General features: G+C 40.0%; 1 protein-coding gene across 5 annotated transcripts in view; it reads left to right on the top strand.

The window, feature by feature from the left end:
* The window catches only part of LOC103480699 (sodium/potassium/calcium exchanger 2), a 59,569-nt gene that overhangs the window by 17,028 nt on the left and 26,132 nt on the right, over positions 1-16,409 (top strand). For 2 of the 5 annotated variants that reach the window (XM_008435834.2, XM_008435831.2), the window contains exons 3-5: positions 4,266-4,313; positions 6,558-6,666; positions 11,648-11,662. In XM_008435834.2, the coding sequence (XP_008434056.1) occupies positions 4,266-4,313; positions 6,558-6,666; positions 11,648-11,662 (172 nt within the window). The remainder of the gene's footprint in view (positions 1-4,265; positions 4,314-6,557; positions 6,667-11,647; positions 11,663-16,409) is intronic. The other 3 variants (XM_008435832.2, XM_008435835.2, XM_008435833.2) reach the window with 3 other exon arrangements.

Raw genomic sequence — 16,409 nt, 5'->3', positions numbered from 1 at the left:
CTAGAGCTGCACAGCGTTGGGGGTTTTATAGTTTTAGGCTTTTTAGCTGGGGTGCTGTTAAATTTCAGATCATTTGAGCCATGTGTCACTGAGGTGTGACTGAGCCTTTTGTTGGAGTAAAATAAAAACTCTTGCTTTAGATTTTGCTGGGAAACTCAAATTTCTCGGCAACGTCTAAAGTGAAGCCAACAAGTCTTATTTCAGTGAAATGATCTGATCTAAAAGACAAGGTCAACTAACCAAGAACCGTAGAATCTCACAACTGATAAAGGTTTTCCGAGTTTGACTCAAACAGATAACTGCCGAAAGCTACGCAATGTTTCTTGAGAGCTCAATTCATTTGGAGAACTACAGGGTTTTAGACATATTTTTCATGACATATCTTTTCATTGGAACATTGTGGTACCAGCTTCACCTGTCAGTCGAGATTAATCTTCCATCCCACTGAAATACATTCACGTCACTGTCAAAAACAGAACGGACGTGAATTATTTTGTTCAAAGGATAAATAGCACTGACAGATTCACGAATTTAAATAAAGTCAGTCATTAACAAGGCATAAAACATTTAAAAACTGTAATTCTGTGTCATTTTGCTTCCGAGATTTAGCATGAAGAAAATGCAAATGAGATCTCTCCGTAAAAAGAAATAGTTTTATGTTCCCAGATTTCATATGTAAAGACCTATAATCCACCATTGATATTCAAAATTCAGGACTTCCGGCTCGGCTTTCAGCTTTTCATCACGCATCCCTCTAAAACTTCCTGACGTTAAGCTGTGGATGAGTGCTGAAAAATGAACTGTTTTATTTGTAGATTTTTATTTTTATTTTTATTTTTTTGCATCCAGTCAAGCTGTAATCAATAAATCTCCACAACACGGTGTTAAGACGCACACGGTGCCGGAGGGACATTTATCACCCCCTCTAGCTGATCCGCTTCCAAGAAAGATCCTGACGTGACATTACGTAAGAGCTTGGCTACGCTGCCGCTGGTATTAGGGAACAGAAAAACTCCAGAGAACATGCTAATCTTCCTGCGCGATTATTAGTCATACTATTTAACGCCGGCTTAATGGGGGGGGGAGCTCATGGCATGATTTCCATCCGGCATATTCACCTGCTCTACCCTAAACCTCCTGCCTTGCTTTGGAGCTGGATGCTATGGAGGGAAATAAGATAATTATGCCGCAGTGTGCAGCGAATTAACCCGGAAACGTGAGACGGGAATAGGGAGAGGGGGTTATAATAACTCCGTGGAAAATCTCAACATTAGCTCAACTTCTGCAGAATTTTTAAAAGAATTTAGATTTTTTAATTTTTTTTTGCATCCTTCTCTCTTCTGTAATTAACCCACAGAGGCAAAGCTGACACGTGGTAAATTATGAGCTGCTAAACAGAAACACTGATATGCAGTGGGAGCTGCCATTCTCAGTGATTTTTCACAAAAACCACGTCACAAAGAAAAGTTTGAGCAAATGTAATCTTTAAATTTTGCAATTGCGAGATAATCCACTAAGGCGGCTATAAACAATTTAAATTGCTCTCTTTAACCCAGTAATCTGTTGGGAGTAAGCACTAAAACACCCCCTGATGTTTTCACCTCATGAACTGAAGCCCTCTGCAGCCGTCAGCGGATTTGGTATTCGGTGCAAAGCTGTGTCATTTAGCATGCAAATGAATCACCGAGTTAACAAGCAATAAGGCCCTGTCTCGGAATTTGCGCGATTTTTATTTATTTTTTTTCCAAAACACTGCGATCAAACCGGATTAGTTTCTGTATTTCATTGGACATCGGGGAGGCTTATCAGCGAACACCAGCGCCTCCACGGTCTGCAAGTTCCTCTTTGAAACCACGTAGGGAGGCAAACAATGCCTTGATATTCCAGGATCCAAACAAAAGCCTTTTTATGCGCTCCGCTCCTCTCGCGTTTAGAGTCGGAGGGGCCTCGGGCAACCGTTGTTTCCCCACCCGGGTTTTTTTGGAGACGAAGAAGTGAACGCACTTCAGTCAGTCAGTCAGTCGGCTGGAGAACGTCTTTTGTTTCAAAAATAAAAGTGTTGCAGCGTTCGAACGTGCCAAAAAAATTGGAGCCGTGCTGAGAATGACGGCGGTGAAGAAATGGAGGGATTGTTAAAAGACAAGAGTCTCTTTGGCATGTTGTGGCACGTTCTCTGTGACAAAGTTATCACATTAAACGCTGGCATGAGGCTCTAATTTCGCTTTCTTGCACAAAGATGAAAGCGCAACTTGTCAAGTTGTTGCTTCGGTTGCCAAACTAAGTGAGCAAAGAAAGTACAGCATGTTGATTTAATACAACTTGAGAGGACGTTGAGCAGAATGGGTGCTTTTTGTGTCTTGACAGGAACAGAAAACTGTGTTGGCTTTTAGGTTCTAACCAACACACATGGAAGATGATTGGCCTCACATTAAAGTTCCTCACAGAAGCAGCCCTACGGTACATGCTATACTATTAGTTTTGAGGAAAGTAGTAAGAAAAAAAAATCCCAGGCCACTGCACATTCATCAATTCTTAGGGATAATCAGAGTCAGATTGAGGCTCACGCAACTTGAAAGCTTTGAAATATGTCAAAAGTGTCTCTTGTATATTTCTAAAATATTGATCGCTGTGCCTTTTTTGATGTCATCACCAGCCCAAATACACACAAAGCAGAACCAGCTAAATTATTTCCTGTGCATTTTCTAAAAAATTTTGGAAATCACAAAGCTGCATTTTTAATGTCAGTGATCTTTTGTTAACATACAGCACTAGATACGTATATTATCTTTAGCCACACGGAAGCAAAGTTTAAGTAAGACCAGTGAAAGCTGAAATCCTGGATTCTCCAACAAATATGTCCTTTCATCGAATTACCTGATTGGATTTAGCTTTTTGTAGCCTTACAGACACTCAGGTTCTTGAGGACAATTTCCTCCAAGGCTCTTTGTTGCCTTTTAGAGACAAATAGGTTCTTTTTGACCTCTGTGTTTTAATAGTACAATTGGTGGAGTGCTTGTACCAAGAATGGGCTTTCCATCATGTTTTTTTTTTTTCTATAGTAACTGAGTTTTTCTTTTTCAAGGTATCCACTGGTTTTTCAGTTACATCTCCTGATCAGGGCCTTTCATTGTCTGATTACTCAGTTCGATGGGGACCAAACTTAAAAAGTCTGCTTGTGGAAAATCATGGAGGCTACAGTGATTTGGGCCACTTTCAATAATAAAATCTTGCCTTGCCTTACTAGTCCACGAATAATTTTCTTTTTTTTTTCCACCTGCATGTTCAGTTACCAAGCAAAGATTGTAAACCTCTTCTTTACTTTTCATCCAAGCAGCTTGGATGATCAACAGATTTTCAGGTGTTTTTTAATTTTTTTTTAAAGATATTTTTAGTTTCTCTTGCTAATTTTCAATCTGATGTTTATACCTCACACTTTCCTCTTGTAATTGAGAAACAAGAAAAAATTTTGAGGCCCAACTGTGAACACAAGCAGAAGAACAAATGTAAAGTTTTCAGGTTCTAGTTATTTGGGGATCATCTTGTTGGTTTTTACTTTGTCTTATGATTAATTTGACTAAATAAATGGAAATGATTTCTTTGGCACTGCATGGCCTTCAGCAAGCAGCAAAAGTCCAGTCACCAGTTTTCATCCAGCTTGAGTGTTATGGATCCTGTTCCCGTAGAATATGTCAAAGGCATAATTGACAGCTATGAGTAAAAGAACCACCATGATTACATCCCATGCCCCCATCCCTACAAAGCTGGAAAACTATGTGGAAACATTTAAGTAAACTACAAAGTAACTACAGATCAGAGTAAAAGCAATAAAATGTTTGCCTGACAAAATTAGGAAAGTGAAAGGAGTTCAGAAACGATTACAAGAAACTCTCTCACTAGAATGAAAATGTGAATAAATAAGTTTTAAAATCTAGACTAAGAAATGATTGAAATACAGCTGACATCCGTGACACTAATGAAAACCTAAAGTGACATTTCTGAAGGAATTTCGAGCGGATGCAGTCCGGTCCTGCCCAACGCAACGGGCAGCCACAGCGGCAGGAGAGGAATCTGTCCCTCAAAGTCTCGTCCACTAACATCACAGTCAGTCTTCACTGTTTCAGTGCAGTATTGTCTATCTCTTTTGCTGTCTTTTCATCTGGTCCGTGTGGTTATGTGTGTGGCATGCTTCACATGTTTGTCCTCTTTTCTCTTTCTCTCCTTTCGGCCCCCCCCCGCCTCTTTTACTTCCTCTTCTCTTTGTGTTGGATGAGAAGTTGAGCCCCGGGGCGCCAGACGACGATGGCAAGTTGTCGGTAGGTCTCGTCTGACGGACGCTTTTTGCCTTCTCGCTTCCGTCTTTGTCCCCCGTTCTCTGTGTCGATGTCTCTAGTGTAAATTTTGTGCAACTTCTTCTCCCGCCACACTGTGAGCGAAACATGGCACGCCGCTACTTCCAAGCCTCCTCAGCCTCCCTGTGTGCGGAGAGTAGCGCCGTCTGTTTTCTGAAGCCCTTTGCTTTTTCCCTCCGTTTGCCTTTGCACGCGGCATGCAAAAGGCAATTAAGCAGGGAGCATGTGTCTCGCAGTCTGCAGACTGTTTTAATGCTGGTGTGAGAGCTTCCATCCAGAGAGCAGGAGGAGGGAAAATAAAACCAAGCGGCGGAGAGGACGCTCATCCGGCAAGCCCTAGCAATCGCACATTGTCTCCCTCGCCTCCCGCTCACACCCATACAGACTTGTGAATTAACATCTCACACCTCCGGTGCCTACGCGTCACCTGCGATCACCCAAAGGCAGACACATTCCCAACAGCTGTCACCTGTGATGGAGCCTGATTTGTTTCCTTCTTCCCTAGCTCAGCTTCTGCTGCTGGAGGTGACCTTGGCGAGGATTCGTTCAGAGGAAGAAACTGAACTGTCACTCCAACTCAGCACACCTGTCTCAACCAGCAGGGGCTTATGTTTATAAGAAGCTGTAGTGCTTCATGATTTTTTTTTTTTACTTAGTTTCAGGTTACACACAGGGGTTTTATGGAAAAGAGGATTATAGGGAGCGATTTTTCCAAGGTCGAAGCACATTTATGAGTAAATGATGCAGCGGCTTGAACCCATTTTGTAACTAGAACTACGCAGCACTTCAATAGAATACATTTACTCAATTATCCTTTGCCATTACGTTAAAACAAATAAGGTTTCAAACAAATACTTAAAGGTCCTAGCCAAAAGCATTTATAAACATTGAGACTTCTCACATTTTCGGCTGTCTTCAACCGTAAACTTCAATGTACTTTATTTGGTACTTTTGTAATAAACCAGCACAAAATAGAGTAGAGCATCTAATTGTGAAGTGGATGAAAAATGATGCACAATTTTCCAAATCCAGATGTCATGTGAAGATCTCAGAGGTTTGTTAGACGACACTGGTAAACAAACAGCATCATAAACTGTCATAAATTGGAGGTTTGATGGTGAGGATAAGACGTGATCAGATCCAGATTTGGTGCAAAAAATTAGTTTAATGATGTTTAGAAGTCAAAATGAGCCAGGAAGCACAGGTGACAAGACACAGACTGAACAAGGGCAGGGAGCACAAACCACGACAAGGATCCGGTGGGGAGCAGGGGATACAGGTGAGGTTAAATACACGAGGGACAATCAGGGGGAAAGAGAAACAGCTGGGATCAATCAGGGGGAGGACAACCAACACATGGAACAAATTAACAGACAAATCACACAAAAATCTACATCCTCACATAAACAGTTGTCATAAAATATAAAGTAAGATTAAAAATAAATGTCTAAAGCTCTGAATATCTCCCAGAACCATGGAAAAACTGCAAGATTGGTAAATTGCCAAATGTAAGGTGTTCTTGCAGTTAGTCACAGCTGCGTAAGAAGCGTAGAAGAAGGTTCTCTGATCAGATGAGACCATTCAAAAAAAGGGGCAGCATCATCCTTTGGGAATGCTAAATACAGATTATTATAGAAAGGCATAAGATAAGGACCAAGATTGCGCAACAAAGAGATAGGGCAGCAATGAATAAGAATTGTATCTTAGATCAAATCATATTAATGATTTGATCTGGAAGATTTGATCGTGCAGCTAATTCAACCAAACCAAATGGTCCGATAAAAGATTGTCCTTAACCAACTAGAAGACAATTCAACTTGAGCTATTTTACAAAGAACAATGGGCAGTATTTAAATGCACAAAGTTGATACAAGCACTGCCCTAATATCTGCAGCAACACATTTTTTCCACATAGATTCAAGATATGCATCCTTTTTCTATCCACTTCACAATTATTCATTACTTTGTGTTGGTCTTTCATACAAAATCCCAGCAAAATTGCCAAAATGGTTTTTGGTCGTTACATGGAGCAACATGATTCGGTTCGAGAGTTACTAATGCGGAACCTAAGCGTTATAATTCAAGTTTTTAGAAAATCCACACAATGTGGCAGATGGGGGATTTTCACTTGGAGATGGAAGTTCAAAGTGAAAGAGCTCATTACTGGGAGCAGCACATTTGACTGACGATGCGTCTCTTCTCTCGTAGGCCAGGCCTCGCCTGCAAAGGGGAGGCAGCTCTGCTTCTCTGCACAACAGTTTGATGAGAAACAGCATTTTCCAACTGATGATTCACACACTGGACCCTTTAAGTGAAGGTAAGGTAACTTGTGCAACAGAAGCAAAAAAATAAATAAATTCTAACTGTGAAGAACAGACATAATATGAATCTGTATGGTCAGACTGAGGGGAGCCTGGCATGTGTCATCAATCTTGACCTTTTCTCTTGAAATTACTTCCAATAAGCTGTTTGGAGTGGGGGTTTGTAGAGAAATTATTGGTATTTTGTACTTTACCTGCAGGGGACAGAAGTCGTAACAAACTGAGCTTAAAGAAATAGAAGAATTTCTTACAGTAATAACAGCTGACAGACTCAACTAATGAGTCTGAAGTGCCATAAGAAACCAACCAGAATATGACTTTTGTAGGGTGCACTAAGAACACAACTTGTTTGCTTATGAGTCTTTCCCAGCTGTTTCAATCGTGCAGACAACTGGTCCGTTTTGAGGCACTGGTTCAGAGTGGATGAGGCTGGTAGCGCCAGTGGTGGCTCATTTACTATGTGGCTTGCATTTGATTTGGACATCAGAGATTTAGATTTTTTTAAACAGCTATATTTTCCTCACGCCAACACAAAAACCAATCAGAACAACGTGATCGCAGCTCTCCGAGTATTTGTTCGGATCACTCTTGAGTGCGAACCTGCCACCGCTCTGACTGACATCTGGAAGATTTGATCGAGCAGCTAATTCAACCCAACCACATTCCAATAAATCCGGTATTTTGAGCTGGAGCCTTGCAAAAAAGGGATCGGCATGTGCTTCACTCCAAGAAAGGCAGAAGTGACGCACACATCCAAATTGCACATACAGACAGATTGCTGAGGGTTCAATAGGGTTTTTCAGGTTCAAGTTCAAATGCAAAATTCAGAAAGGATCCTGAATTGATAATTAATAAGAGAAAAACAATCTTTTTGAGTGGAAGACTTCCACATTTTGGATTTTGTAAACAGGACACAGTGGCTGTTCAAAATCACTTTGCAAAATGACAACAGCCACATGCACATGTGTGGAATTGTGGAGTTGTTTCTTAATATGGTCACCTGACTCTAACAGGACTCATAATCTGACTGGCTGTACTCTAGTATGATCATCTTTATTCTGATTTCTTCCACTTTTGCTGCTGTGGGTAAAAGTAGCACATACTAATAACTACTTCACAGAACCCCACTCCAAAACAAAACAAAAACTGAACTTTCACTGTAATCCTCTTTTCAGCTGTGCGAGTTTGGAGTTGTCCGGAGTTGTAAAGCCCTTTCTGTACGACTACAGTTAAGCTCACAATCCTACCAACAAAGAGCAGCACCAACGATCCTATGTAATTGTCAAATGAACATAATTCCACAAGAACCTTATTTTTACCTCCTGCAAATCCATCAAACCTAAAAAAAAAGACCAGTGAAGTCCCTGTGTTGTGTATGTCGAGAGTGATTTATCACACTTGTTCTGCGGCACAGCTGAGGTGGTAGGTAGATCATTTGCCTTTAATCCAAGATGATTGCCTATTAGCTCAGCTAAGGAAACAGCAAAACAGCAGTGTCAGACCTCTGGGGGAGGGAATAAATATGTTAATATTTCAGTAGAGGTGCTGTGTCATCTCATTCGTATCCCACCATGAAAAGACGAGGGGCGAAATGAGAAACATTATCTTTATTTAGAACAGACAGTATGCACAAATTTTGCAGGCTGGTGTCTTCCAATACAGCTTGGGACTTGCTGTCCACCATACTAAAACATTTATAGCTCTTGATGAACCCTGGACGTATGTGTCTTTGGGGAGTTTATACGAATATTTTGGGGAATTTTCAGTTTTATTTGTAAAAAGAATTCAAAACCGTGTATTATTTCCCCTCCTGCTAATATTTACACTCTATTGGGATTTTCCACGGAAAATCCCAATAGGACAACAAATAGGTTTGTGATTGCAACATGACAAAACAGGAAAACCTTCGAGTACTATAAAGTTCTGTATGTCGTTGGCACGGTTACAGCATTCACGGTTCTTAGCATGGCAGCATAACATAATACCTGACTGGATGAACTCCAAAAAACAGTCATAAACCAAAGTCATTAGACCGCAGGGTTCTCCCGCGGGTGCATGGAATCACATTAGCAGATGTCTAATGAGTAGCGAGAAGGCACTTAAGCGTTACTCCAAGAAACTTTGCTTCTCTAGAAATCCAAAACACGTCATGACTCATCTTCTGAGTGATTTACAAACAATAAAGATGGGCTTTACAATCCTGCATCTGTATGCATCTCTGCTAGGAACACAAGGCAACCTGTGACCTTGCGCCGCTTATCCTTTCGTTATCACGAATAAATATCACTTATGGATATCTGCAGAATGTTGTGCATACTTTGTGCAGATTTTTACATCCAATCCAATCTCTGTCGGGGTTTATGTCGTTAAAAGTGAACTGCTTTTGGTTTCAGTCCCTGTTAAACATTGCGCTATTCAGGTTTTAAATTAAGTGCCTGTGAGCTGATGAATAGCTGAAGACTTTTAACAGCAGATCCGGTATGAATGCAGAACAAATCCTTCCAGACTTGACTGACGGGTCTTTTGCCAAACAAATGACTGGAACTGAATGCACTGAAACATCAAGTACAGTGTGACACGACGTGCACAATGAATAAATTACTCAGAACAAAAGCAACACCTAAGGCTTCGGCTCACTTGGATGTATTAATTAGGTATTTCCATGTAGTACTTTGGGAAGATTTCTCATACTCCAGAGGACATATAAAAATGATATTAGTCTTTTAACATAAGTGTGTTGCTTTAAAATTCACCTCGTAAAGTGTGCAGGTAACATTTGGGGCATATATTAGATTGACGGTGGCACATTTTTACAGATTTTCACGAAGTAAAAGACAATTTTGCTGATGAGTTCACAGCATGAAGACCCATAAACAAGTGCATTCATCAAAGATGGAGACCGCGCTGCTTGTCCTCGTCTGTTCTCGGCCTTTAAGAGCAGTTCATCAGGGCTGTAGAGAGCTAGCAGGACTCCATCCATTCATTTTTTATAGGCCTCTCTCAAAATAAGCTGTCTGTGCCTCCATGCCGAACAAACGTCTGAGGTTGTTTCTCCAGTTCTCGGAAATGCTTTTCCTCTCGTTAGACTTTTAGAGAGGGGTTAGTTAGCGTAATTGTGTTGCATGCATATGTGTGTGTGAGCGTGTGCAGTTTTGTCTTTCGTGATTTTACCACTGAGGTTTGTCGTTTCTCAGCCCTACCTTTTTAATATAACATGCAAATACTGTGCAAAATTCTCGAGTCCCTCCTTTTTGTCATATTCATATTATGTATAATAAGCCTGACTTTTAGGGTCCTGGTAAAATGGCTTCGTACAGCAGATTTTAAGGATTTCTAGCATTTTTTTTTTTTTTAGAAAAAGTTTTCCCTTGGCTGCTTTTTCACTCGTTTTATGTTTGGTACCTGACAATATCAGAATATAACAAACAATTTTGCTTGTTATATTCACTTTTGTCTGATTAATGTTTTAAAAATGTTTTAGCACATACCACACAGCACATTGTGTCAGCCAAGTATAAACACTAGTTAGAGAACGAGTGAAAATGCTTTAAAGAAAAGCTCAAACAGAGCTTCAGAAAGCTGATGGAGATCAGCTTAAAGGGACTCAGAGTTTCTCCGATTTGTTGCCAGTTTACGAATGGGCAACGCACACTTCGGTTTTATTGTTCTTAATGACTGAAATTTACTTTTATTATTAGTTAAATGATCTGAATAATAATCCCATTTTATGCTTTAAGTATTTCATATATCCATCCGTACATTCAGGTCCTTGCAAATGAAACGATTGCTCTAGAAATAAAACATTCGTTATCACATAGGCTGAATAGCTACATCATCTGGTGCATCAAGCAGTGCAGCTATGCTACTGAACAGCACCAAATTATAATTTGAAACGTAAGCACAGCATTTAAATGAACCAATAGTAAAAAAATTGGTTGAAACAGCCGAAGTAACAGTTCAGTTTGTTATGTAAGTGAAGGAATGTTTGGGATAAGCAGATGGCGAAAGTGTGCGTGTGTGTGGGTCTGTGTAAGACATTTGTAATTTCGTCCAAAGTTTGAATTTTTGTGTGTTTTTTGTGAATGTTTTGATGTTCAAAGTAGAAAAAAAGAAATCAGGACACTTCTCACTGCGATTCAGCATACAAGGGATATCACTTTTATTTTGTTTGTTTTTTAGCTCACTGAAAGGTTAATTAGTTTCAGGAATTCAATTCAGCAAGTGAAACACGTGAACATTTTCGTCCATGTTTCAAGTATTTATTTCTAATAACTTTGGTGATTATAGCTTACATGAACTCAGTTTTACCGCTATGACCCGGCCGGTAGAAAGTCTCAACAACACCAGCAACAACAGGTTTTAGCACCTTGGACTGAATTCAAGAATATTTATGGAAAGTTTAAGTGGAAGTAAAAAGTGTGGTACAAATAAGAATTTAAAGTAACAGGGTAACAGGATAGCTGCAGCATTCCCTCTGAAGATTAGCTTTATTTTGATACTGATCATATTGTCATATTTTTTTCCGAGACACTAAATGTTGGTTTGTCGTAAATACAAGTACTTACAATTAACATCAGAGACACTGAAAATATATCACACAGTGTGTAATAAGTGTTTTCAGGGTAGGTGTTTCACTTTTTGAGCTGAATCACTTTGACAAGTTCACCTTTATAATAAAAATAATAATAATATAGTTTATGGAGATGCACCTTGACATATTTCATAAGACATCAGAAATAGTGGTTCCTTACTTCTAATTTAACTTTCTGTGCCCAGATGTAAGAATTATTTTTCTAAGTTTGCATCATTTCATTGATGTAAAAAAAAAAAGGTTTGTTGACCCATCTTACAATATTTCCCATCTTGAAATATTGCCCGATAATTGTTCAGTTCTCGCTTTCTCACTGAAGATCACCTGGATTTATCATGTCTGTTTCTGTTTTCTTCTTATTTCTCTTTCTTTTACTGTCCCCTCAGAATTTGCTGACTCTGGTGAGTTACTCCTCTAATTTCTGTGTCCCTTCCCCGTCCTCTTCCTCCTCCTCCTCTTCCCACCCCTCGTATACGCCAACAGCAGATATGTTTGTTCTCATTCCAACATCTGGGAAGCAGCTCTTATCCGACGTGCTCTCTTATGTATACATGTCCTTAACGCCTCTGTGGTATATGTCAGCTCTCTCCCTTAAATATGCCATTCTCTTCTGTGGATGCTTTCTGCTTGGAAACCCCCTCTGTGATCATTTCTGCATTGTTTTTTTGTTCCCGATCCTCTCTCTCCTCTTAAATTCGCGAATGCTTCAGCTTTTCGTCGATGTTTTCTGTGTCAAACTCCAGTATGAAGAAGATGGTGTGTCGGTTTCTGTATCTTGCCATTAGTTTATAAACGCATGCAATTTTTCTCGAATCCTTGACATCAGAACTTAAAGTCAATAAGAGCTCAACAGAGAAATCAGTAATTTTTTATTCCCCAAGTTTCTTTTTTTAAAATTAAACTGTTATTGACTCGCATTCACCTGATCCCGACGGTTTCTGTGTTTACTCAGCATCAAATTCTTTGCTCATCTGTTTGTCTTGTGCTCCTCTGAATTCAAATGTATTTTAGTGTTGTGTCACGCTTGAGGTCTACTTGGAGGGGAAAAAAATAAACAAAAAAAAACGTAGTAATGGACTGGGACAGTTTGTTTCGGGCTCGAATATGAAGTTCTTCCATCCATATGCAGCTACAAACAAAATCACTCAGGAACGCCATTAAATATTGAACGGCACAGAGATATCGGGAGTGAGCGGGGAGGGGTGGAGCTCATTCGACCGTCTGAGACAAGTCTTTTAAAAACCCCACTCAGGATTCAGACGGCATTCCTGAATTTGCTTTAAGCTCTTCGATAAGATTTATCACACAGGTTTGGCACGCGCTCATTGCAGGCATTAAGGTCACATTTGATGCTGCGGATCGTACCTAATAGTAAAGGTAAGCTGGAAATAGAATAAGTTGATTTGGGTGGAGTTTAGGTGGGGTGTTTCATGTATGCTGGACAGGCCTGAAAGGATAACAGGAAGTCATACTGTGGCATAGTAATATCTGGGGAGGAGGCGGGGGAGTATTTTTATTTCCAGATAGCAAAATTTTTATAATGTCACTTAATTTGTGGCTTTTATGTTATATATTTATTATACAGCCAACAAATGCAATTAAGTTCACGCACAAGACAGGGTGGATTTTCTCTAATCTCTGCAGGTTCAAGCTCATACACACAAGATAACACATGCAGAAAACAGCTAAAAGCTGCTGATATAGTTCTGCTACATTATCCCATCGACTTAGTGCGATCTGATCTCCCCAGGATGACGACAACAAAGCTGGGCCACAGAATGACGCCGCCACATCCGTGCTTGACAAATGGTACCGTGTTCATTGGTTAGAAATTCCTACTACGACACAGTCTGACATATACTATTCTGTCCAAACATCTCAATCTTTATCCAAAAATTCTATTAAATTCCAAAATATATTTTTTTCTTTTTACCCCAAACATAAATTAAATATTGAAATGAAATATTGTCTGAGTATCTTGAGAGTCATTCTGGATGGCGATGCAAAACCAAAGGGCTCCTACTAAATACTGGAGCTGTGTGGCAGTTTCATGACAGTCATTGTCCTCCTGGAAGCTCGACACTTGAGCGATATTTTACAGTAACGTGTCCTGGATGACATCGTCAGGTGTTGGCAAACACTGCTAATCCACCTCATTTGTTTTTGCTGCTCTTCTTTCTGGCCGTTGGACAGAGAGATGCTGGAGTTGGGGATAAGATCGTTTGCCCGTTACGATCGATGAAAGAGGTGGATTGAACTTCTTCCCTCTATCTCTTTTGTTCTGCTCAACGTCCAGGAGGCATCCCGTTCAGCTCCTCTGGGATTTGAGGTCATTCTGGACGGCGATCCAGAATGATACATAGTTCATGTGGTATTTGAACTTTTAGATGCTGGTCAGCTGCTCCCAGTTGTGAAAACAACACCTTATTGCTGTGGTTAAATATAGTAGCAACTGCATGTGGAGAACTTTCACAACAAATTCAAACTTCTGCATCCACTTATTGGTTTTCTAAAAATTACTGAAGTTGTATAATCATTGCATGCTAGAAAAAGAAAGATTAAACGAATCAATAAAAGCTCCAAATTAACACAGTCAGCTTGTCCATCCTGACTATAGGTTAACTTCTGGCCAGAACTGCAGATGAACTTGAAAAAATGCATGTTTTCAAGATAAAAAGACAAAAAAAAAAGTTATTTAACTTGCTGTTTGCTTTAAATATCCACCAGCTCACAGCCCTGTTGTGTGTGCAGCATTATTGCTGTGGCTCAGGCTGTTCAGTCGCTCTTCAGTTGATTGCTATCTCACTGAGATAGACAAGAAAGATTACTCACCCTGCCACAGTGACCTTGCGCATCTTTGTTGATGTCAGGTCTTTTTTTTTTTTATTGAGCGCAGGTCACACCGAGCTCGTCAGTGGTCCGAGTAGAGACCAGAGAAGGTCATCTGTGTAAACCAGGGGTGTCAAACTCCAGTCCTCGAGGGCCGGTGTCCTCCAACTTTTAGAAGTGCCTCTGCTGCACCACACCTGAATAGAATAATTAGGTCATTAGCAAGGCTCTGGAGAACTGAGGAGGTAATTAAGCCATTTGATTCAGGTGTTTTGTACCTGTGGCACATCTAAAAACTGCAGGACAGCGGCCCTTCAGGACTGGAGTTTGACACCCCTGGTGTAAACCATGATGCACGCTTATTGGCAGACAAACTGCTTACAGAGTAAGCTGGTGGCACGAAAGAGGGCACAGCTTTCAGTTTCCTTGGAAACCTTAGATGCTAATCAGAGGACGTCCAACGATCTCGTCGTCTGTGCGTTCATACGCATAAATGATATTGAGAAAATGGCAGTTTTCTCTTCAATTTTACAACCATAAACAGAGAGGAGGTAACGCTTCACACACCAGCAGTTGTGTGTGATTGGTGACCCAGGGCCACATTGATCACACAGTTCAATATTGCACTCACTGTCACTGATCCCCTGGGCAATGGAAATGCATTTTCCATTTCTACAAATATAACACATTGACTTTTTTTTTTTTTTTACTTTAATGTTGTATTAACGCAACACAACTCTTCCATGGTTAATAGCAGTAGAGAGAACATAGTATAACATCACACTGATGGTAGATGTTTCCAGATAGGACTTAGATATTCTACAATTAGTGCAGTATGTAAAGTACAGTGCAAAGGTTTTAAACCACTCGTATTTTATTTTATTTTTTTACCTATTCTTGGTCAGTTGCTGAATAAGTCTCCTGAAGGTATTTTATTATTGGTTTTCATTGGATTCTTGCTACTTTTTAATGCATTTTTCCCCCAATCCTTGTATCTGACCTCGACAGCTTACTGTGCTTAAAAATGTCAACAAATGGAGAGCAAAAGCAGTTGAAAAAGTTTGTATACTCACTTAAGCTTTAATTGTGTTAAAAAAATTATGCTCAAAGTTCAACTTGGGTAGCTGTTTTCTCTCAGCAATAATGCAAATGTGTGTTTTCCCTAAAAGCTTTCCCACTTTTTTTAGATAAATAATTTATGTCCTTCTTATGGATCCTATCATTGAAAAAAGGCTTTGAAGTTTTGCTCCGCTTCGCGTAAAGTTGATAACTAATCACATTTCCAGTGTGTTATGTAATTGGGCTCAGCCAGCCATCGCATCATCCGTCAATCCATCGTTCTCGCTATCAAACCACATACCCACACATGCTAGACCTCGCAGCCAGCCCAGACCGCTTGGGTGATATAATCAATGTTAAAAGCCTTTTTGCTTTTGCACAGACTGTGAATCCCCTGACTCTCTGGCCCCCGGCACACAAGCTGGACACGTACACACACTCGCTCTCACGCTTGGCTCACCCGCGGTTTGGAGGTCACGTCGCAAGGACGAGAGTTTGGTTTGTAAACAACAACAAACCTGGCTGTCTTTCCACACTTGTAGAGGACGAACACGACGCCGCGTGCGAAGGGAGTAATTTCGCTTTGAATTAATTGGGCTCAGTTACAGAATTCCTTCGCTGTGAATTTAAATAGAAATCATCTAATCAAATGAGACTGAAGCACTTTTCACAAAGTGCAGCAGAAGAGCGAGGCGTGTTGCAGTGAGGCACATTTTCATCTCATTAGACTGATTTTTCAGAACTGCCAAGTCTTCTGTGCAGCGTGAGATTTTCACAATAATTTCATCACTCGAGCAGAGCGGCTGCACGCTCAATATGATAAATACCACCGTTAAGTTTTTGCTGCAACACTTTTCTATGTATAAAATTATCTGCGCGTGAAGGAATTTACAGTCTTTTTTGCAATGACAATCTCGTGCAGGAAGATTGTTCTACATCAAATTATTTCAAGGTTATGAGACTGATTGGTTTTTAATAGATAGTTAGTAGGGTTGATGTAAACGAATATTTTAGTAGTCGAGTAAGCCATCGATTATTCTTACGATTAATCGAGTAAAATAAAAAAATAAAACATTGGTAAATCTAACATAACAGCAGAGTTAATATCAACATCAATCCAATTTTTTGCATTTGAGCTTCTATAACAATAACTTTTTTGTACTTGAAAAAATTAACCTGTAACAATAATAGCCAGGGGTGAAAGTAGTGTTCTTGGGGGTACTATGACAAAAGTGTGTGTGTATGTATGTGTGTATATAT

The sequence above is a fragment of the Poecilia reticulata genome, linkage group LG18 (genome assembly GCF_000633615.1).
Source record: "Poecilia reticulata strain Guanapo linkage group LG18, Guppy_female_1.0+MT, whole genome shotgun sequence".
Taxonomy (NCBI): domain Eukaryota; kingdom Metazoa; phylum Chordata; class Actinopteri; order Cyprinodontiformes; family Poeciliidae; genus Poecilia; species Poecilia reticulata.
The sequence above is the reverse complement of the archived record's forward strand: the minus strand, read 5'-3'. Positions and strand labels throughout refer to the sequence as shown.